This window comes from Pinus tabuliformis, chromosome 5_1 (genome assembly GCF_031772625.1).
Source record: "Pinus tabuliformis cultivar Carrire ecotype Pingquan chromosome 5_1, CPIR1, whole genome shotgun sequence".
Classification (NCBI taxonomy): Eukaryota; Viridiplantae; Streptophyta; class Pinopsida; order Pinales; family Pinaceae; genus Pinus; species Pinus tabuliformis.
In genome coordinates, this window is record NC_142305.1 from 420,722,970 (window position 1) to 420,747,186 (window position 24,217).

Below are 24,217 nucleotides of genomic sequence, written 5' to 3' on the forward strand. Positions count from 1 at the left end.
GCTATTGGGTATTTAAGGCGCTTAAGAGTACATTTGGTCAACCGAAATGCATCTCTGCATTCGCATGGGCATGAACATGGCAAGCGATATTTAATGTGACTGGGCATGCACCGCAGCTCCACCATACCATGCCCATAACATGCACCATGTGTAGATTCCCAGGCTAATTCCCGGCGACTCGACCGCCTTCCTATTCCGGCAGGGTAAAAGCTCGTTGTACTTATGCAGTTAATACAGGTTGGAGACAAGACCGCCCTGACTCCTTTGGTGCAGACGTAATTAACACAGGTACACTTTCACTCACGCGTTCAATATTTCAAACTGAGCACTCCCGATAGAAAATTTTGAATTTTTTTGGAATGAACTTAATAGTGATGCCCCAGTAAATATTGGACGTTGAAAATGGAACACAAAATTTGATTTCAATGTTATCTTTCAAAATTTAATTTCAATGGGATCTAATGAAGCCCTAGTAGCTACGTGCTCTCCGGACCTCCCTCGAGCTATTGACATATCAGCGTTCACCTTCAGTTTTGCACAGGATTCCGTATTCCACCGAAAACTTCTGGTTGAAAAATAAAGGGCCTTTTTTTCGGTATAGTATAGTGTTTCGTTGAACCACTAAAATTCCCTTTAGTATTTTAAGCGGAAAAATGCTTCGTTAGTCAATATTACGGTGAATTAACGAGGTTTAAGTTTTCTTTAATTTTGCTTCAGCTTTATATGATTTATATAATAATGATATAAAGTACTTTCCTATAAATTATTTTGAGTTTAAAAGTTTATTAACTTTTATAACTAGCCAGAAGTATGACATTGTATAAACTAGATGATTTAGTGCAGGATTGGGTTTTAATGGGACTATGACTGAGTAAAATTTCTGACATTGTATAAACTAGATGATTTCGTGCAGGATTGGCCTTTAATGGGACTATGACTTAGTAAAAATAGATAGACTATTGATATACACTTTGCAACTAAGCATTTAGGATACACAACATCCAATGTTTTATTATAAAATAGATATCCTTCGCCTAGTGTAATTGTTAATGAGCTTTTTCTAGATTGAGGAGATTATGGGGAGCACAACCTCATAAAAATATATAAGCTATTAGTATACACATTACAAAAGAGCATTTAGAATATACAACATTCAATGCTCTCATGGAGATGCATATCCTTTGCTCGCTGTATAAGTCAATGAGCTTTACCTAGTTTGTAGAGACTATAGGCACTACAACTTGCTAAAAGTAGATAGACTATTAATATAAACCTTTCAAAAGAGCATGTCGTATATACAACTTTCAATGCTATCATGTGAGATGCATATTGTTTTCCATTTGTAAAAGTTTATAAGCTTATTAAATGCTTATTAAATGGTGTATATGTTATATTATGTTTTGCTAGATGTATATTAATAATTTATCTGTTTTTACAAGGTTGTAGTCTCCACAGTCACATTACGGTTTGTATGATGTTAGATTTTGCATTTTTTAAATGTTAGATTTTTGTGGTTATTGTAGTTATTGCTGGACTAAAAAAGGCTTTTTACTCAGAGTGAGTATATATTGTAAGGTAACGTTATGTTGAGTTACAAGACTAAAATATAAATAAATACAAAGTTATGTAATACACAGCAGTATTTTTAGATCAAAGTTTGTATAGGGAGATGTTGTGACATAGTATTATTTTAAGTTATATGACCCATCAAATAAGCAAGTATGCGATAATATTTCAAAAATTAAATTAACATAAATATATGTTAAATTTGAATTCATTATATCAGGATAAAAATTCATGTTTTTAGTGTGTAATTTTTTTTATTGCTTAATATGAAACAAATTAACATGTAATTAAATAATATTTTTTAATAATTTAGATTTAAAATAAATATTCATAAAAATAGTTTATTAGTATACACTTTGTAAGAGATTATTTATGATATTTTCCCATATGAATATTTTTCACTATTAAAAATAGATAGATTATTAATATATAATTTGAAAAAAAAAAATTTGCGAGAAGCATTCCTATAGCTCAATATAAGGTAGATGTATAAGTGTCATGTAAGTATGTGAACAATTTTAATGTAATCTCAATTAAAAAATAATAAAAAGTTAAAAGTAATAAATGATGAACCAAATTATGTGATTTATTGGAATTTTATTTAAATAAATAAAAAGTTAAAATTAATATAGACCCAATATGAGGATGAGTAGCAACATTTAGATGTTGGCTCAATTAATAAGAAAATTTTAAAGTGATAAAAATATTAGAATTCAATTTTTTATATTTTTATTTTGTTATTAACTTATGAATAAGCTTTGTTACAATACCATGGGCAAATACCTATCAATACCGCTCTCAAAATCCATAAAAATATTTCACTACCAAAATATTTTATTAACTTGTAAATAGGCTTTGCTTTAATACCATGGGCCAATACCATGGCCTATCAATACCACATGCCAAAAAATCCATAACTTATTTCACAATCAAAATATTTTATAACAATATGATAAGATTCTTAGCAATGGATATTCATCTCACTTTACCACGGATATTATTAACTCGTAAATAGACTTTGTTACAATACCATGGGCCAATACCATTGTTTATCAATACCATATGCCAAAAAACCATAACTTATTTTACAATCAACATATTTTTAAAAATATTTCATTTTAATTTAATTTAACACTTTTTTAGTTTAATCTAAAAGGATAAAGTTTATAATTACTTTTCAGATATATCTAAACTCTTTATCACATTAAAGTATATAAATAATAGCTATAAAATAAGATCCATTTTACCATATAAATTAAAATAATAATTTTACAACCATGTTTAAATTTCATTAAGAAGCACATAAAAACTTAATACTTACAATATAACAAGACTTTTAATCATGTATATTCACCTTCACGTTACCATGGATATTATTAACTTGTAAATCTGCTTTATTATAATACCATGGGCCAATACTATTGTTCATAAATACATACCCAAAAACCATCCCTCATTTCACAACCAAAATATTTTATAATTTTTTTTTCAATATACTTATATTACATTTTTTTGGCCAAGAGACACTTTCGAGCCAACTATGGAAGAGATGTTGTAATATCCTATCATGTTATGTTATGTAAACAGTTTCACTAGATAAAATTACATAAGAATAACAAGTAAAACTATATATATATATAATAATTTTATTACATTTCAACTATGGAAGAGATGTTGTAATATCCTATTATGTTATGTTATGTAAACATTTTCACTAGATAAAATTACATAAGAATAACTAGTAAAACTAAAAAAATTGTTAATTATAATTATTAATTAAAAATATTTTGACTAAGTAAAATCACATATAAAATAAAAATTTAATTTAAAAAATAAAATAAAATAACGGATTAAGATAGATTGGTAAATTACTAATAGAACGTTAAAGTGATAAAAATAATAAAATTAATTTTTTTATATGTTGATTTTATTATTAACTTATGAATAATTGTTTTTCAATACCATGGGAAAATACCATGGCTTATCAATACCACATTGCTCAAAAACCATAACTTATTTCACAACTAAAATATTTTATAACAATATGAAAAGATTCTTAACCATGGATATCCACCTCCACTTTACCGTGGATATTATTAACGTGTAAATAGGCTTTATTTCAATACCATGGTTTATCAATACCACATGCCCAAAATAACATAACTTATTCCACAATCATAATATTTTATAGCAATACGATAAGTTTCTTAACCATGGATATTCATCCTCATTTCATCATGGATATTATTAACTTTTAAATAGGATTTGTTACAATATCATGGGCCAATCCCATGTATTATCAATATTCATCCTCATTTCATCATGGATATTATTAACTTTTAAATAGGATTTGTTACAATATCATGGGCCAATCCCATGTATTATCAATACCGCATGCCCAAGAACCATAACTTATTTCACAATCAAAATATTTTATAAAAAAAATTATCTTAATTTAATTTGACATTTTTTCTAATTAAATCTAAAAGGAAAAATGTTATAATTACTTTTGAATTATATCCAAACCCTATATCACATTAAATATATAAATAGTAACTATAAATTAAGATTCATTTTACCATATAAATTAAAATAATAATTTTACAATCATATTTAAATTTTATTAAAAAGCCCATAGAAGCTTAATACTTAGGGTATAACAAGATTTTTAATCGCTCATATTTGCCTCCACTTTATTAAATTGTAAATGGGTTTTTTAAAAATACCATGGGCCAATACTATTGCTCATAAATACATGCCAAAGAACCATCCCTCATTTCACAACCAAAATATTTTATAATGTTTTTTGAATTTAAGTTTATTACATTTTTGAAAAGAGAGATACTTTCCATCGAGAGATTGTCATGTTATGTAAACATTTCGACTCGATAAGATTACATAAAAGTAAAAAGTAAATCTTTAAAAAAAATTCTTGATTATAATTATTAATTAAAATATTTTGACGCACTAAAATTACATAACAATAAGAAATGAATTCAAATATATATATATATATATATAAAACTAGGTGGAAATGCATGGGTTATTATATGGATTTAATGGTTGTATACTGGTTATATGCATGGTTATATGACACTTCTCGGTCATGGCTTTATTCATGCTTTTACGTGTAACTGAATATAATGAATGAAAGACATAATTGATGATACGAGAACTAATGTGACAAACCTTTTGGTTAAACCTCAGTTAATTTTTCAGTCCCTTATATTCAACCTTGCATTCATTCCTTATGTTAAGCCTTTCATATCTACCAAGTGTTTGACAAAATGTTAGTCCGGGTTGGGGATGGTTAGGTTAAATCCTAGTTCCAATTTTGTTTTGTAAGCATTGTCTTCATGTATTTTATGATTTCTGGATGTTTCATGGATTTATGGCCTAAGGCATGGCCCCAACCCTAGAAAGTAGCCTTAATTTATGCAGTCGTTGGCACTGCATTGGCAAAAAAATGCAAGAGTCACATTGATGCAAGCCTATGGGAGCGACTCGGAACCCATAGTCACATGGAGGCCTCAGCAAGGGAGTGATTAGGGCTCAAGTTAAGGGAAAAAGTGAGTTGTCTCACAGGTTTGACACCTAGAGGGTTAGGGTTACTCCTAAAGGTCATGTGACACATGAGGAAAGTTAGTAAGGTCTTAAGTTGTCGACTCCATTTCCTTAAGGTCGCATACAAGGTTGACTCATATCATAGTGACCCTAAACTCATGTTTACCCTGGGCAAGCTGGTGGAAGTGGGTAAAGGAGGGAGGACGCAGTTACACAGTGGTATCAGAGCGGGTTGATTCTCTTTGGGTCATATCTAATACCATAGGGTGGTATCATAGCATGGTTTCACTCTTTTTGGATAAGTTTGATGTTGTCAAGGTTATGGTTTTCACACATGGATCAAGGTATAGACTTGGTATGATCATGCATGATGTTTTTGTGATATTATGTTATTACATGGATATGTTTATGATTATACATGTACATGCTAATGTGGGCTGATCTTGTAGATGAGATAAGCCTCCTATGAACATCACTTAGGTAGGGATTTGATTTTGGTATCTGTTTGGTTTATCTGACATGGTATTCTTTTAGGAATAAGATAATTCAAGATGAAAATAAAAATGGTAGCAATCAGTGGCCCAAATTTCTAGAAGCTGGTACAATCTTTTAAAGGAGAAAGAAGTCCTTAAATATATTTTTAATGCTGTAATCATTTCTCTGTGAAAAGCAAAAATAAAACTCCTATTTTATACTAGTTTTCCCTTTGTAGGTTTTTCCAGGGTCAGTGTTGACCAAAATTCCTAGCTTCTTATTCAATATGTGAATGCTTACCTTAAACTCTATGCAAAACAGACTAAAACCGGGAAGGGCTAGAAGAACCTAAAATTTCTACAAACAGTGCGCATATATGATGTTGTTTCATTCTTTCCTTACTGAAATAGCCTAACATTTCTCAGGTACCATTCTTTTGAATTTAATTACTAATCTCCAATGACTTGTCCACTAGATCTAATTTCATGTCATCACTATAACTTGTAAATTTGACATTTCCAAATCTTTAATGCGATGCATACACCAGTCTGCAGATTATGATTCTAATATTACTACAATCTATTATGATGAGAACATGTGTTGTTTTAATTTAATGAGACTTAGGGTTGCATTGTGATGAGATTTGATGTTTCATTATGATGTGAAACTCATTTGATTTATGACAATGAAGCTTGGTAGGTAAGGACCATTTCTCATACCACAAAACCCTATTTCGCATTTGTGGTAATATAACTAAGGCTTATGATGATCCACTCATACATCATCCTTGATTGAAGACGGTACAAAGCAATCATAAGCTACAATTATGTACAGGAAGCATACATGTACCTTGAAATTATTGGGTAATGGGGAAAATGGCCCTCCCAGCTCCTTATTTATTATACGAGTTAATGATCACATGGATCAGTTCCCTATTCAACTGTACGCAGTGTAGTTAAATACAGGGCAGCCTATATTTGTGAGCCTACTTGAAGGAAGGAGAACATTTAGTCTTTAGAGGTGGCTCCTTTTTGGCAAAAAATAAAACCCATGCTATTGGGTATTGAATGCCCTCTAAGACACCATATTTAATGCACTCTAAGAGCTTGACGGGACAGCCCTGGTCATTCTCCTCCGCCTCCGCCTCCGCCTTGATCGCCACTGCCACCACCATTCCATAAGAAAGCTCGCATATACGATACATACGATACATGATATACAATGTACACATACGTACACATTTAATTGGCGAATTTGAATTTTGAGCTTGAATGCGAAGCCCGCTCTCACAGCCGGAACTTGCTCTGGGAGTTGAGCCCCACACAGACATGTCGGCCCTCACTCTTCTTATACCAAACGAAGTTCCAGGACTTCAAGTGTTCAATGATGGTCACTGGGTTTCTGCCACTTACATTCCAAACGCTATCATCGTCCATATCGGCGACCAGCTGGAGGTTACTAAGTTTCTTTCTATGGGTTTTTCTTTGTTTTTTCTCTCTTCCTATCTGGACTCGTAATACCATAAATTTTGATTGATGAATTTGTGGATGTGAAGATATTGAGCAATGGGAGATACAAGAGCGTTTTGCATAGGAGCGTGGTGAGCAAGGAGAGGGTGAGGATGTCGTGGCCAGTGTTCTGCACCCCACCTCTTGACACCGTCGTCGGCCCCATGAAGGAGTTGATCGATGAGAATAACCCTCCATTGTTCAAATCCAAAACATACAGAGAGTTCAAGCATTGTAAGATCAACAAGCTGCCCCAGTAGAAAGCTACCACTCTTGTTACAGCAGCTTTGTTTGTTTGCTTAATAATTCCAGGCATTAGTTATATAATCTCATGATCATCATAGCTTAACATGTAACTTTCATGGTAATCGTTCGTTTAATAGTTTCAGCTTTGAATAACTCTAGCCATGGTTGCTTAATGACTCTTGTGATGAGTACAATCTCATAGTCATGATGGCTTTAGTGTGTAGCTTTCATGGGTAATCGCTAAGGTTTCATGAGCAATAGTTTCAGCTATGAATAGTGTATGGTGCAAAATATGTTTTATCAAATAGTTTTCGGTGATTTCTCAACCGATCTGGCCATAAATTGCATTTAGTTTAAGAAGGCAAGGGTTTCAGTCCTTTGACATTATTTGTGTTTCGTTTAAAATGACAGAGGAAAATGGTTGGTTCAAATCATTTGGAATCCTCACATTTCTTATTATCATTATATTTCTATATAATCGTTCCTAAGATTGCTTTCAGAGCCTGCTTTCCATTTTCAGAGTCCTAAGATGCCTTTGAAAGCCAAGCTCTCCATTTTCAGTCTCCACATTCTTGGTTAATCTTGGATTAAAATGTTGTTGTCTCTATTTTCAGTCTTCATATTCTTGGTTAATTTTGGATTAAGATGTTGTTGGTGTAGGTATAGAAAAATATTTTATTTAATTAATAAATATTAATATTGATTTTTTTTTCAATTTCCTAACTTTATATTTAACTTTTGGCTACTAATTTTGATTCTTATGTATTTATTATAATTTTAAAATAAAAATAAAATTCTTAATTATTTATTATAATTTAAAAATAAAAATCTATTTTAAGTAATATTATTTGTATTACAAATATTTATATAAATATTTTTCCTGGATTTTAAACATTTAACTTTAAAATTTTGTTTTAAATGGAAAACAGTGGAGTGATAGATTGTCAATATCAATACTCAAATTGTCAAATCTATCCATTTCAATGAGCCCTGTTTATTTAATCGGTTAAGTTTAGTATATTTAGATTTTTTATTCAAAAATTAGTATTTCAGTGATATTACAATTTACTCAATTTTAAAAACAAAACTATATGAACAAAATAAAAAGTAATTTATGGAACACTATTTAAATATACTCGATATGCTAAAAGGTAAAAAAATTTAAATTTGCAAATAGATGTGATAGGAAGTTTGGGAAAAAATGATATATTTGAAGGAACCATCATCTTATGGCACTTTGTTTTTTTTTTTTAACTATAAATAAACAAAATTTTATGAACAAAATAAAATGTAATTTATGGTACAATACTAGATATGATAAAAAGTAAAAAGATTTAAATTTGCAAATAAGATGTGATAGGAAGTTGGGAAAAACATGACATATTTGAAGGAACCATTATCTTATGACACTATTTTTTTTTTTTTTAACTATAAATAATGTAGTTAAGTTTGGAATCAAATAAGCATTTTCAATTTATCTAATTATTTGCTAGCTACATCCACACCAAGATCACATAATACCTTAAACACCCAGTAGCATTGGGAACACATAGATATTGAGGCATTTGCAGCAAATGTCCAAAATTTACAATGCATTCTACATATCATTTACTTTTGTTTTACATTCTAGTAACTATAGAAACAACAAAATCATGTAATAGAACATCATGAGTACAACAGGTATTGGTCACCTTGGAGTGGAGATTTGATCTTGGCCTTTCTACTACTACTTGCACTCCCTTGTTGTCATCTGTGTCCAAGTGTGAATGTTGATGTGCTCCGACCGAATGTTAGTGACCCACCGGTTGACCTCCAAGCATACTCTATGAGTATTCTTTTTCCCCACAGATCCCCTCGCTGCAATGGGCCTATACAATAGAGGAAGAAAACTAGTTGATGGAGGTGAGCACCCATGGTTAACGAGTCCCCTCTCTAAATGCCTTCACCTCACCAAACTCACTATAGCTCGTAGTCACTCACAATAACATAATCCCATCCATCGAACAGTAGGGTAAGCAAAAGTCCCATCTCCCATAGCTTGCCCTTTAATTTATAAGAGGCTTCATAGATGACACTTAGCACTTCATGCATAATTAATTATTTTTATTAATCCAAAAGTCTGATTATTCACCCACCCATGTGTCCCCCTCTTACTAAGGCTCTCCAAAATTATTTACTTAAAATTCTAATTCAAACATAATATTTTTCCTCACCCCAACGAGACTTTCTATATCTTCTCTTAGTTGTCTCTTGACCCCCTTTTTCTACTCAATTTGTGTTTGTTACTGAAGTGAACTGACAAGTATAAGATTTGGTCCCCCAACTACCTCTTAATTTAACTCAAATTGTCTCTTGGATGGAGATTCTTGTATTGGCTCTTGCCACATGGAGGTTCTCTAAATGTCCTACAATCTAATTTATTAATATTTAATTTTATTCACCACCCTCTTTTCTTATGGGGTTAAAAATCCATTAGTACTAATCTTTTTAATTCGCTCTATGTCCATCCCCCCACTCTTGCCTAGTAAAACACTTATGCACATTTTCTACTCAAAATTTCCCAAATGAGGGGAGGTAGAGTTCTCAAGTGGTCCAATTTTAAAGTAAAAAAGTAAAGAGTGGAGGAGTTGTACAATACTCTTTATCAGTTATATTATATTTAAATTATTTTCTATTATTAATTATTAAACAATAATATGGAAAATAAATGAATTTTAATATTATTTAAAAATAATTAACTTCATATCATAATATTTAAATGAATTTCAATATTATCTAAAAATAATTGAGTCGAGGAGTTGTACAATATTCTTTATCAATGATATTATATTCAAATTATTTTATGTTCATTATTAAACAATAATATTGAAAATAAATGAATTTTAATATTATTTAAAAATAAATAACTTCAGTTCCTAATATTTAAATGAATTTCAATATTATTTAAAAATAATTAATTTGTATTTATATTTTTTTTTTTACACAAATCAATTTATAATGTTCAACTTTACTTAAAACAAAAACAATATTTAATCAATGCAAAAGTAAAAACAATATATCTTGCCCTACCTATCTGCCCCAAAGTATAATAATTATAACCAATTCATTTTTACCACTTAACGATAATGATCCCATTAGGGGAGAGCCTTCTATTGTTGTGCAGGGACCAATATTAGTTATAGTACTGGTCCCACACATCCATAAAAAAAAAAAAAATATTCATAAATCATCAAAAATATGCACATAAATAGTTTATATTAAGCTATATAAGTTATATAATTTAGTACAAAATGGGCCCACATATTGATTGGGCCAATAAGTGTCAAATACCAAACCTTAACATCACATATTGACAAGACATAATGTCCCAAATATCTCTAGCTCTGAATTACCAAATAAGTCAAAATGCACTACAAAGCATTCCATTGAATTCTATTCACGAGTACACCTATCCCATCAAACAATCACCTACATATTTCCACTGGAGCAACACATCCCATTGCTCAGTAATACCTGCACAAGAATAGGTGAAATGTGTGTCAACCATATGTACATGTGTATTTAACCATTCAACCTATTGAAGACAATGAATGACAACATTCAATTCTCAACATTCCATTTAGGATTAAAGACAATAAATGACAACATTCAATTCAGGAATTAGTTCAAAGGATGCAATAAATGACACCAACCCTTTGAATTCAAGTATTAAAGACACCAGACTTTTCAATTCAGGAATTAAAAACAGGAAAGCACATGGATCAACCATCAAAGATTATCAACCACTTGATCATGTACAAATCAATCCAAGACACACATTTGAATTTGGGAGATGGAAATCTATGCCTATCTTCCCTACCAATTAAATTCTATATGAAAAAACTATAAAACATCAACTCTTACTCATTCTCATTTCAAACATTCATTCTATGCATTAGCTATTGGAGACATGCAATCAAAGTGTTGAGACACTGTTACATTCATTCTATTCAGAAGTTGTTGGAAACATACAAATTGAGTGCGTGCACAATGTTACATTCATTCTATTCATCAATTGTTGGAGACATACAGGTATGTTTTTGTTGAATAATGAATAATGTTATTTATGTTGAGAAACAAAGGTAAATTAAAGCCATTACAACCAATTTCATTATTGATTTACTGATTTAGAAACCAAATTCATTACCACTATAACCTCAAATCTGACCTTGCAACTCAATATCAGACTACTTTAATAGAAAAGAATATCCTTTCAAAGAGCAAAGACAGATAACCTCAGGTACTAAAGCCATTACATCCAATTTCATTACTGATTTAGAAACCAATTTCATTGCCACTATAACATCAAATCTGACCCCTGCAACTTAATATCAAACTACTATAATAGTAAATAATATCCTTTCAAAGAACAAAGACAGATAGCCTTAGGTACTAATGGCATAAAAGCAACAACCTCCATACAATAGCTAGAACATGGGTTGCTTATAAGAAGGTAACCGAACAGTCTTCCTTCCAATCCTTCTTCTGATCAGTTGGTTATGCTGTTGATTGAGGAGTGGTGGATTCGGTTGTTGACTCAGCAAAAGTTTCTCCTGTTGATTAAGTTCTTGATTCAACAACTGATTATGAGAATTAACCAATTTCTCACGGAGAGAATGCCACCAGCTTCTTTAGCATCAACGCGACCCAATAATCTGTTGATTCACCAGTGTTTAGCATCAACGCGACCCAATAATCTATTGATTCACCAACGTTTAGCATCAATGCGACCCAATAATCCGTTGATTCACTAGCTTTAGAGGCCCTCACTAGGCTTGAGTTATTAGTTCCCATCCTTGGGCTTAGATACCATCCACCATCCTTTAGTTCCCATCCTTAGGCATGGTTTAGTTACCTCTTTCGTATCCCTATCTATCTACCTTCTCTTTAGGCAATCAAGTGGCACTTTTATCGCATCAAATATGGCCTTGCCCCCACGAAATTTGGTTAGGTTATCCCATGAAATTCCAAGACTTATTGGGTAAGGTATTCATGTCTAATCCCAGACTGAAAATGTGAATGAAAATAGTGAAAGCAAAGTTTTTCAAGAATTTGTTTCAAGCGAACTTTTTGTCTGCAACCTCCGGTACAACTAAAGGGATGGTTACCTAGCTAAATCCAATAGAAGCACCTATACCTATAAGGGCCCATGCAAGCACCTACACTAATGATTATGTTGTTGTGTTATATATGTAATTATCCAATACTATCAAGCATCCATTTTCATTCCCTGACTGCATAGTCATTCAGCCAAAGGAGCCCCCAAGCATTGCGGGGGAACCCAACTAATGATATTTTTGATCGGAAGGAAAGAACTTCCCTATGCCCTCCACATAGGCATAGATCCTCATATATTTGTGCCTATAATCTCTACCCTAAATCATTTTGATATGGGTGCTTATGCATCTATCTAATCAATGAAAATGTTACCTTAGGAATCAAGTTTCAAGAATGACTGCTCATTGCATATTAATTATAAAAAATTTAATATATGAATTAAATTTATATAATTTGAATAAAACATGTAATAATATTTTTAATCGAAGTTTCATTGCAATTTTATTATGAAATTTTTTTAACTTATAATTAATTTTTGTTACAGTATTATGGTACCCAATATAAAATGTCAATTTACATCAATTGTACTTATATTATAGTGCCTCGCTCTAGTTGACTATCCCTGATATGACAATATCATTAATATAGCATTAAGGCTCACTCAGTATTCTTTGAGGACCTCAGGTTGAGGATCTAGCTATTTGACTCTACTATTAGTGGATGTGATGGTTATATTTGTTATCTAATTGATGTTGTGATGACAACAACTGTGATGGATGCATTTGTTTCCTAGTTGATGTTATGACGATGATAGATGTAATGGATGTGTTTATTTCCTAATCGATGTTATGATAATAATAGTTGTGATGGATGTGTTTATTTCCTAGTTGATGTTATGATGATGATAGTTGTGATAGATATGTATGTTTTCTACCAATATTATGATGATAATAGTTGTGATGGACGCATTCATTATGTTGGCTACTTACATTAGTTTTGGTTCATAGTGAACAACGATGTTGATGAATATGTCATGTTGATGATTTAACATATGTTATTATCTCAATGATTAACATTGTAAAACATTACTACTAATGATTATCGAGTATGGCAAGAGAACACTAGATGCATTTGTATGTGATGAGTCGATGACATCTAGTTTGATGGAATTGAATATTTTTCTTTGAAATTTTAAAGTTCAGTTTGAATTTTGTTGTAAATTCTAATGACATGTTAGTGGATGAAGGCACATGTTAGTTGCTTGGCCGAATGACTCACATATGGGTGATGGGGTTGTACAGATAGATGGAACTTCATGAGAGGGGTAGGACAATGTCCCTGATTTCACCTGCTAGAAATTTCATCATGACTTGGATGGAAGGGTTGGGATACCTTCTCCTTGAAGATAACGATGTCATGGGGATAGGTCCCAATTTGGGTTGTTGATGAGGACTTTACTGGGGGGCACACATCAAGGAATATTCCTTGATTCCCAACACCATTAGTCTCACTATAGAGGGTGACATAAGAGAGGATATCATTCCCCACAATCACACTTAGCTTTCCCCTCGTAATCATTATATGCTTGAAGGGCATACAAATTGGCATGCTTGGAACTTCAAGGGAAGTTATTGAAGGGCACGACCGATTTCGTATCCTTAGCATCAAGAAGAAACTGTTTGACGTGGCACCCTTGGAACTTCGAAGGGAAGTTATTGAAGGGCATAACCGACTTTGCACACTAGGCATCATGATGAAACTACTATAATATGATAATCATACTAATTCACATAATGTGGTAAATAAAGTTTTAAAGCCAAGTTATCTAACCAAGAAAAAAAAATTGGGGTAAAGAGAGAATAGGAAGAAATAAAAAAAATTGGACCACTTGAGAACTCTACCTCCCCTCATTTGGGAAATTTTGAGTAGAAAATGTGCATAAGTGTTTTACTAGGCAAGAGTGGGGGGGATGGACATAGAGCGAATTAAAAAGATTAGTACTAATGGATTTTTAACCCCATAAGAAAAGAGGGTGGTGAATAAAATTAAATATTAATAAATTAGATTGTAGGACATTTATAGAACCTCCATGTGGCAAGAGCCAATACAAGAATCTCCATCCAAGAGACAATTTGAGTTAAATTAAGAGGTAGTTGGGGGACCAAATCTTATACTTGTCAGTTCACTTCAGTAACAAACACAAATTGAGTAGAAAAAGGGGGTCAAGAGACAACTAAGAGAAGATATAAAAAGTCTCGTTGGGGTGAGGAAAAATATTATGTTTGAATTAGAATTTTAAGTAAATAATTTTGGAGAGCCTTAGTAAGAGGGTGACACATGGGTGGGTGAATAATCAGAGTTTTGGATTAATAAAAATAATTAATTATGCATGAAGTGCTAAGTGTCATCTATGAAGCCTCTTATAAATTAAAGGGCAAGCTATGGGAGATGGGACTTTTGCTTACCCTACTGTTCGATGGATGGGATTATGTTATTGTGAGTGACTACGAGCTATAGTGAGTTTGGTGAGGTGAAGGCATTTAGAGAGGGGACTCGTTAACCATGGGTGCTCACCTCCATCAACTAGTTTTCTTCCTCTATTGTATAGGCCCATTGCAGCGAGGGGATCTGTGGGGAAAAAGAATACTCATAGAGTATGCTTGGAGGTCAACCGGTGGGTCACTAACATTCGGTCGGAGCACATCAACATTCACACTTGGACACAGATGACAACAAGGGAGTGCAAGTAGTAGTAGAAAGGCCAAGATCAAATCTCCACTCCAAGGTGACCAATACCTATTGTACTCATGATGTTCTATTATATGATTTTGTTGTTTCTATAGTTACTAGAATGTAAAACAAAAGTAAATGATATGTAGAATGCATTGTAAATTTTGGACATTTGCTGCAAATGCCTCAATATCTATGTGTTCCCAATGTTACTGGGTGTTTAAGGTATTATGTGATCTTGGTGTGGATGTAGCTAGCAAATAATTAGATAAATTGAAAATGCTTATTTGATTCCAAACTTAACTACATTATTTATAGTTAAAAAAAAAAAAAAAAATAGTGTCATAAGATAATGGTTCCTTCAAATATGTCATGTTTTTCCCAACTTCCTATCACATCTTATTTGCAAATTTAAATCTTTTTACTTTTTATCATATCTAGTATTGTACCATAAATTACATTTTATTTTGTTCATAAAATTTTGTTTATTTATAGTTAAAAAAAAAAAAAACAAAGTGCCATAAGATGATGGTTCCTTCAAATATATCATTTTTTCCCAAACTTCCTATCACATCTATTTGCAAATTTAAATTTTTTTACCTTTTAGCATATCGAGTATATTTAAATAGTGTTCCATAAATTACTTTTTATTTTGTTCATATAGTTTTGTTTTTAAAATTGAGTAAATTGTAATATCACTGAAATACTAATTTTTGAATAAAAAATCTAAATATACTAAACTTAACCGATTAAATAAACAGGGCTCATTGAAATAGATAGATTTGACAATTTGAGTATTGATATTGACAATCTATCACTCCACTGTTTTCCATTTAAAACAAAATTTTAAAGTTAAATGTTTAAAATCCAGGAAAAATATTTATATAAATATTTGTAATACAAATAATATTACTTAAAATAGATTTTTATTTTTAAATTATAATAAATACATAAGAATTTAATTTTTATTTTAAAATTATAATAAATACATAAGAATCAAAATTAGTAGCCAAAAGTTAAATATAAAGTTAGGAAATTGAAAAAAAAATCAATATTAATATTTATTAATTAAATAAAATATTTTTCTATACCTACACCAACAACATCTTAATCCAAAATTAACCAAGAATATGAAGACTGAAAATAGAGACAACAACATTTTAATCCAAGATTAACCAAGAATGTGGAGACTGAAAATGGAGAGCTTGGCTTTCAAAGGCATCTTAGGACTCTGAAAATGGAAAGCAGGCTCTGAAAGCAATCTTAGGAACGATTATATAGAAATATAATGATAATAAGAAATGTGAGGATTCCAAATGATTTGAACCAACCATTTTCCTCTGTCATTTTAAACGAAACGCAAATAATGTCAAAGGACTGAAACCCTTGCCTTCTTAAACTAAATGCAATTTATGGCCAGATCGGTTGAGAAATCACCGAAAACTATTTGATAAAACATATTTTGCACCATACACTATTCATAGCTGAAACTATTGCTCATGAAACCTTAGCGATTACCCATGAAAGCTACACACTAAAGCCATCATGACTATGAGATTGTACTCATCACAAGAGTCATTAAGCAACCATGGCTAGAGTTATTCAAAGCTGAAACTATTAAACGAACGATTACCATGAAAGTTACATGTTAAGCTATGATGATCATGAGATTATATAACTAATGCCTGGAATTATTAAGCAAACAAACAAAGCTGCTGTAACAAGAGTGGTAGCTTTCTACTGGGGCAGCTTGTTGATCTTACAATGCTTGAACTCTCTGTATGTTTTGGATTTGAACAATGGAGGGTTATTCTCATCGATCAACTCCTTCATGGGGCCGACGACGGTGTCAAGAGGTGGGGTGCAGAACACTGGCCACGACATCCTCACCCTCTCCTTGCTCACCACGCTCCTATGCAAAACGCTCTTGTATCTCCCATTGCTCAATATCTTCACATCCACAAATTCATCAATCAAAATTTATGGTATTACGAGTCCAGAGAGGAAGAGAGAAAAAACAAAGAAAAACCCATAGAAAGAAACTTAGTAACCTCCAGCTGGTCGCCGATATGGACGATGATAGCGTTTGGAATGTAAGTGGCAGAAACCCAGTGACCATCATTGAACACTTGAAGTCCTGGAACTTCGTTTGGTATAAGAAGAGTGAGGGCCGACATGTCTGTGTGGGGCTCAACTCCCAGAGCAAGTTCCGGCTGTGAGAGCGGGCTTCGCATTCAAACTCAAAATTCAAATTCGCCAATTAAATGCGTACGTATGCGTACATTGTATATCGTGTATCGTATGTATCGTATATGCGAGCTTTCTTATGGAATGGTGGTGGCGGTGGCGATCAAGGCGGAGGCGGAGGCGGAGGAGAATGACCAGGGCTGTCCCGTCAAGCTCTTAGAGTGCATTAAATATGGTGTCTTAGAGGGCATTCAATACCCAATAGCATGGGTTTTATTGTTTGCCCTCCTTTTTTCTTATGAAGATTCCTTTCTTTTCTATAATGCCTTTTATTATATTTACTGTATATATTGTTGCTCCTGCAATTATGGATAATCATATATATGACCATCACAAAAACACCCTAAAATCTTGCAAAGAAATGAGCACAACGAAGCACAAATCTTATCTTGTGATAACATGAATATATGCTGAGAAAAAAATCAAATATCGCAAACATGAATAACTGCAACAAGGGAAAACGGACTATGGTCTCCATTTTCAAGATAGATTATATATACAATTACCATCCAATTTAAATAGAAACCCTCTAGAAAGAATGTTTCCCTTTTATGACTGTGAAACTATTACAGGATTGTTTACAAGGTCAAAAATGAAATGGAAGAAATACTAAGCAAAAGGACATTCAAGTTATGACGGAACCCTTTGAATTATGTCCAACTAATATAAAAACCATCATAATGCAAACACATTGTTGAAGTCCTTTTGGGAAGTGAAATGGAATCCGATATTTGCATCTCAAATAAGTAAACAGCAAGTTTCGGAATGCAATAAGCCCTTTGGGCGCTAGGGAGTTTCTTAAGCACAAATCGATTCCATAGCAAAAATGAGCACCAGAGAAGTGGGAGGTTGGCATTGATTTTGCAGAGAGCAACACAAATGTGAGAGGTTGGGTGCTAATTTTTCCATAAAACACTATTACGATATTTGGGCATTAGTATCATGAGTCTTTTCCATTTTCACCTGCTGTGACAATTAACATGAATATATGCTGAGAAAAAAAAAAATCAAATATTGCAAACATGTGTAACTGCAACAAGAGAAAATGGACTATGGTCTCCATTTTCAAGATAGATTATATATTTATATAATTACCATCCAGTTTAAATAGAAACCCTCTAGAAAGAATGTTTCCCTTTTATAACTGTGAAACTATTACAGGATTGGTTTACAAGGTAAAAAATGAAATGGCAGGATAACTAGGCAAAAAGTCATTCAAGTTAGGACGGAAGCCTTTGAATTATGTCCGACTAATCTAAAAACCATCATAATGAAAACACATTGCTGAAGCTGAAGTGAAATGAAATCTGATGTTTGCATCTCAAATAAGTAAACAGCAATTTTCAGAATGTAATAAGCCCTTTCGGCACTAGGGAGTTTATTAAGCACAAATCGATTCCCTAGCAAAATTGAGCACCAGAGAAGTGGGAGGTTGGCATTGATTTTGCAGAGAGCAACACAAACGTGAGAGATTGGGTGCTAATTTTTCCATAAAACACTTTTACGATATTTGGGCATTAATATCACGAGTCTTTTCCATTTTCACTTGCTGTGACAATGCCTATCTACGGGAACTTTTCTATCAAAAAGGAGTTTGTCCCTCCTTTGGAAAGGTGTCCCCTGCATTTTTCAATTTATGCCACTTTTCGACCTAGAGTGTCCCAGAACTGCAAAAGAGTAGCTTGGCCTCTAGGAAGTTGACCAACTAGTTTCCAGAAGATACTACTTTAGTATTGAAATTTGAAAACAAACACCAAGGGCAATTTCATTCAGTTTGAAAGAATCTTTCATCATTTGCTGCCCTAAACTTGTTTACACCAATCAGTCACCTATACTCTCTCACCTTTCCATGGCTGAACATATTTAGTTCCAAGGGCAGATCAGTCAGTTCTTTGTTACATATTGTTTCAGCTCCTGTTCAAGAGTGATTTGATGAGTTCCGGGTTTCTCCAAAACTACTGTATTACATCAAGGTACATAATAAAATTTGTTATTGCAATATATAGCCTATGCATTACATTTCATGGCAAAATTAGTTTATTGAATATTACTTCTGGTTCATCTTTTTGCCAATTGCATTCATGAAGCAAACCGCAACCTTTAATCCTCTTACCCAGGGCCAGTATTGGGAGCATACGTGGCATGTTTGCAGAGACGGTAGCCTCCTATGGAACCATATAAATGAGCTTGCAATGTGCTTTCTATTTTTGATGAAGCTAGCATCATCTTTGTGCATGATCAATCCTTATGCAGAATATTAAGTTTTAACCAATACCAATTAATGGCATATGACTTAGCCTAGGAACGAATAGCAATTGCATGCATGATCAATCCTCATGGGTCAAGTTGGACAAAACCATAAAGTCACGTTTCTTAGCCTAGGAATAAATTGTTATTGCATGATTTTAAGCCCGCTTGATGTTTAAGGAAAATACTGACCGAGTTATGACAGAACTTCTGGAATAATGCAAGAAAGGGTCTATAGAGATCTGCTTTTAAGGTTTGTTGTAACAATAGAAGCAATAATGTATATATTGGTGACACACTGACAAAGTTCCAAAGTTGAGGGATTGTGACGTTTGTTCCTGATTAAGTGAATTGCAGGGCAGGTATTATTAGTGTGATGCTCACAGTCTATGCCCACAAGAGTGACACCTGTCATTTACCTCAGACCCAGAATGTTTATGAGAAGAGGAGCTCAGCTAGGTGATTCAGCTCAGTGTAAATGTGGACCCACCCTAATAGGGAGTTTGGCTTCCAATAGTCTACATGAGCCTGCAGATGTTCGTACAACTTTATAATGTTGTCAACCAACAACCTCGGTGGTCACCCATTTATGGATTAGCGGACATCAGCCTATGCCCTACCTAGTCTAATCTTCGTTTGACATTGCGCTGATTAACTCATGTTCATAAGCTAAAGTTTGGTAAAGGGTGTCTCTCACGGTCTTTTGCTCTGATTGTGTCTACTAGATGCTACCTTTATAGACTAACCAAATACACTGAACTGGCTTATAATTGCAGTTTTTAACTTACTGTCATGAAGATTAATTCAACTGTGAGGACTAACCAATCTCGACAGACAGATGTTACTTACTACATGATTAATGGGGCAGGTTTGCAGACCAGATGTCTATCTGATTTGATTCCGATGTTTTATATTAAAAGATGAACGGAAAGGTAACATGCACAGCAACCTGTCTCACAGCAAACATAAATGTCTCATGAAATGAATTATATTGACTTTTTCCATGTAAACAGCAAGTATTTCATCTACCAAAGAAACTTGCAAGCATATTCTGTGAAGTAGAAGATAGCTAAGTTTCTCTAAATGGCTGGAGAGGGTATAAATTATATACACTATCTGCTCGATACAGACTATCTCTAGCTAAGAGCTGTAACAGTGAGGCATCAAAATCCTACCCCATAAAAATCACCCAGGCCTTGCACCTGGCCTTAACTGCATTGTTAAAAAGACAGTGGTGTTAGCACAGGTAGCGAGCCTCCCAGGTTTTGTACATGAGTCATTGTTGCAAGCACTCCAACTTGCTGCTGGACCACAGCTTGATGGACAGCAAACTTTCAATTCTGCTAAATGTGTTCCAAACAAACAATTTTACTCAACCAGGATATACTAAATGAGGAGATATTTTCTGAGCAGCAGATGAACAAAGATTAAATGGATGATACATGAAGACACTAGGAATAAGAACATAAAAGGATAAATAAACAAATCACCAGAACAACGTTGCATCAATCAACAGGAGTCATGGTTAAAGGTTTCTTCCAGCAGTGAAAAAGGTTGCTTCATTACATTTGGTAATACATCTTCTTGATCAGATTGACAATGCGTGGTGTTGCATTTCAAAAAAACGAGTATTTTTATTTCAACAGTAAAAATATGAAAAATACAATAAAAGTACAAATACATGCATAGCAGACAAAAAACAAGAAGAATTCAAGACAGACTCTTTTGGTAGCAAAGGAGACCACATCATATAATGTCACCAGCCCCATTTTCATGGAATCCTCTGGATGCTCGTCCAATCTGCCTAGTACACATAGCCATCCGAGAACTGGCCCTTCATTACCTAGATCAATTGAAATGCAATTATGCCTCTTCAAATACTTGCATACTAGAAGCATACCTTCCCATATCCAAATTTGAGTAAGCTCCAGATATCCGAAAGGATCGAGCCAAAGTTCACACCACGCAGGCAACGAATTCGCAAACCCAAATTGAAGAGTCAACTCGGTGACACAGCATCATCAACGCAGACCAAAACGCCTGTAACATGATAATTCTGAAGTCAAGGAATTATACAGTCAAATCACCAATGTTGTGGCATCTTCGAATAGCTTCGAGGGCTGTAAAATCTCCTTCCCTGTCCCAATTTATCAGAGTCCAAGCGACAAACACTGAACTGTCGAGGTTCCTCTTGGGAAAGACAAGATAACCTGAGACCAGAGTATCGTGCCTCTCAAACCCCCATTCGGTTCCCTGTCAACCTCCAGGGCAGCACAGAGCAGATCAGTCTCCTTATTAGATCCCTGACCCTCCCACACCACATAGAGTCTCCCTGCCACATTGGCCAAAGTGGCACCAGACAAAAACTTGGGTAAATACTTTTGCACCCCCTGCAGCTCAAGCCACCTGTCCTGCCTGGGGTCATAACCTTTAATCTTCCCCAAAAAATCATAAGAAAATAAAACCCCATCGACCACAGCAGCCCTGCCCTTCCACCCAATATCCAGCCTCTTCGAAACATTATCCCAAGAGGAGGTCACAGGATCGAACACAACTCCTCCCCTATCTGCCATTGCCAGAAGCTTGCCTTCCAGTACCGCGTTCCCGTGCATCCACTTCTCCCTCATCTCGGGTGGGCTGGAGATCGAGCTCCAGACCTCACTACAGGGGTCATACACTTCTGCCCACGATGTGGATCCTGCCCAAGTGCTCGGCTGGCACCCACCCAATACATAAATTTTGCCATCAATGGCTCCTGCTGCAGCGAATTCTCTGCGGACCCTCATGCGAGGGGCAGCCCCCCACCTGTTGTGATGTGAATTGTAAACCCACACGGTGGACGATGCAACGTCGTTCACAGAACCGCCCATGAGAAATATCTTGCCCTCGGAGACTGTGCAGGCTGCTCCCACTGGCTGGGAGGGCATAGGGGGCAGAGGTATACAAAGCTTCTTCTGAGAACAGTGTTCTTGCAGAACATACCATTTGTAGGAGGAGGTGTGGGTTCTAAGCATTATGTAGAGGTATTCTTGTTGGATGTTGAGGGTGCGCCTTGTGAAGAAGAATAGCGGTGATTGGAGGAGGGAACGCCATGGTTTTGAGACTTGGGCTAGAGTGGAGTGAAAGAATCTGGGCACTCTAGCAATGCAGGCTACCGCTACATCGTCTGGTAAACCAGGGAGAAGAACTCCACCATCCATGGAGGTTCCCAATCAAAAACGAAAACAACCAAAAACCACGTATGAAGGGGGGTTGCTCTATGCACCTGCTGCCATTTCGTGGGACGAGATACTTCAGTTGTTAATTGTAAATAGGAAAGAGTTAACCAGCCATATATTGGGTATTTAATGCCCTCAGAACAGCACGTCACTTAGCCCGACGCCACTTAGCCCGATAGTGTATCGGGCTAAGTGGCGTGCTGCTTATCCGCACAAACAAATATTCGAAAAACTTTTTTTCTTTTCAATTCTACCCATTCCATATACCGTCTCCAATATTTTCGACTCCACTAACTGTACAGCCATAACAAATATTTATTACATAAAAGACGAACAAACCAGTTAATTGTCCTATGAGAGACTGTCGAGGTGTTTTTACCTGAACTCCAGAAGTCCCTGGCATAAACACATACTTGAAAAACTTTTTTTCTTTTCAATTCTACCCATTCCATATACCGTCTCCAATATTTTCGACTCCACTAACTGTACAGCGATAACAAATATTTATTACATAAAAGATGAACAAACCAGTTAATTGTCCTATGAGAGACTGTCGAGGTGTTTTTACCTGGAGTATGAGAGACTGCCGAGGTGTTTTTACCTGAAATCCAGAAGTCCCTGGCACAAACAGCGGTGGCGCCATGTATTTCAGAATGGAACTCTGAAAAAGAGTTTATTTTGAAACGCCGGTAATGCCGATTCAGATGAGAAAACACGAGTGAAATGAAAAGATAGTGTTAGAGAGAAAGATATAGATGGTGGATGTCACCGGTCTTAACAGTCACACACTTAACACTCTGAAAACTTACAGGCCTGCCTTTCACGCCACTGCCGTCGCACAGGTGATGTACTTCAGTCTTCTCAGTCACAAACCTACAGCGTACAGTCACATCAAATCATGTTATAAAACTCACTAGAGTGCCAGCGTTAAATATTTTGGAGCCGCCACCGATTGCGGACTTAATGGGGATGATCAGGGGTTAAATTTGACGGGTGACCCTACCCGTCAAGGAATTTTTTTATGACGTTTTTATTTTTAAACTGCCCATCATATGACTTTTAAAATTTATTTGTACAAGTTTCATCTAATTTCAAATTGTACAATAAAAGAACAATAGTTGTGAAATAATTTTCAAACCAAAAACATGAAATAAGAATCTCATCAACTAATTTATCTGGAAAGTTTTCCAAGTTGCTGTGATGTTGAAAATATATTAGAAAACATATAAATAATTAGGAAAACTAAATATATTATCAAAGTGAAAACCCATATCTCTACCATAATCATTCATGAGCATTTGGAAAACCCAAACAATATAT

General features: G+C 34.2%; 2 protein-coding genes and 1 pseudogene across 3 annotated transcripts; 1 reads left to right on the forward strand and 2 right to left on the reverse strand.

Annotated features, from left to right (window-relative positions):
• The first annotated feature begins 6,860 nt into the window (after positions 1–6,860).
• LOC149165280 (flavonol synthase/flavanone 3-hydroxylase-like) lies at positions 6,861–7,684 on the forward strand. Its single transcript, XM_089432272.1, has 2 exons — positions 6,861–7,058; positions 7,160–7,684. The coding sequence occupies exons 1-2, from the start codon at positions 6,876–6,878 to the stop codon at positions 7,370–7,372; spliced, it is 396 nt and encodes a 131-aa protein (XP_089288398.1). The 5' UTR covers positions 6,861–6,875; the 3' UTR covers positions 7,373–7,684.
• Positions 7,685–16,610: 8,926 nt separating this feature from the next.
• LOC149165281 (F-box/kelch-repeat protein SKIP6 pseudogene) lies at positions 16,611–22,969 on the reverse strand (annotated as a pseudogene). The gene is made up of 2 exons (XR_016260726.1): positions 17,237–22,969; positions 16,611–17,135 (listed from the first exon to the last, which is right to left on the reverse strand). The product of XR_016260726.1 is annotated as an F-box/kelch-repeat protein SKIP6 pseudogene (transcript).
• Positions 16,923–17,362, reverse strand: LOC149165282 (flavonol synthase/flavanone 3-hydroxylase-like). The gene is made up of 2 exons (XM_089429772.1): positions 17,237–17,362; positions 16,923–17,135 (listed from the first exon to the last, which is right to left on the reverse strand). Exons 1-2 carry the CDS (start codon positions 17,360–17,362, stop codon positions 16,923–16,925), a joined length of 339 nt encoding a protein of 112 aa, XP_089285898.1.
• Positions 22,970–24,217: the final 1,248 nt, after the last annotated feature.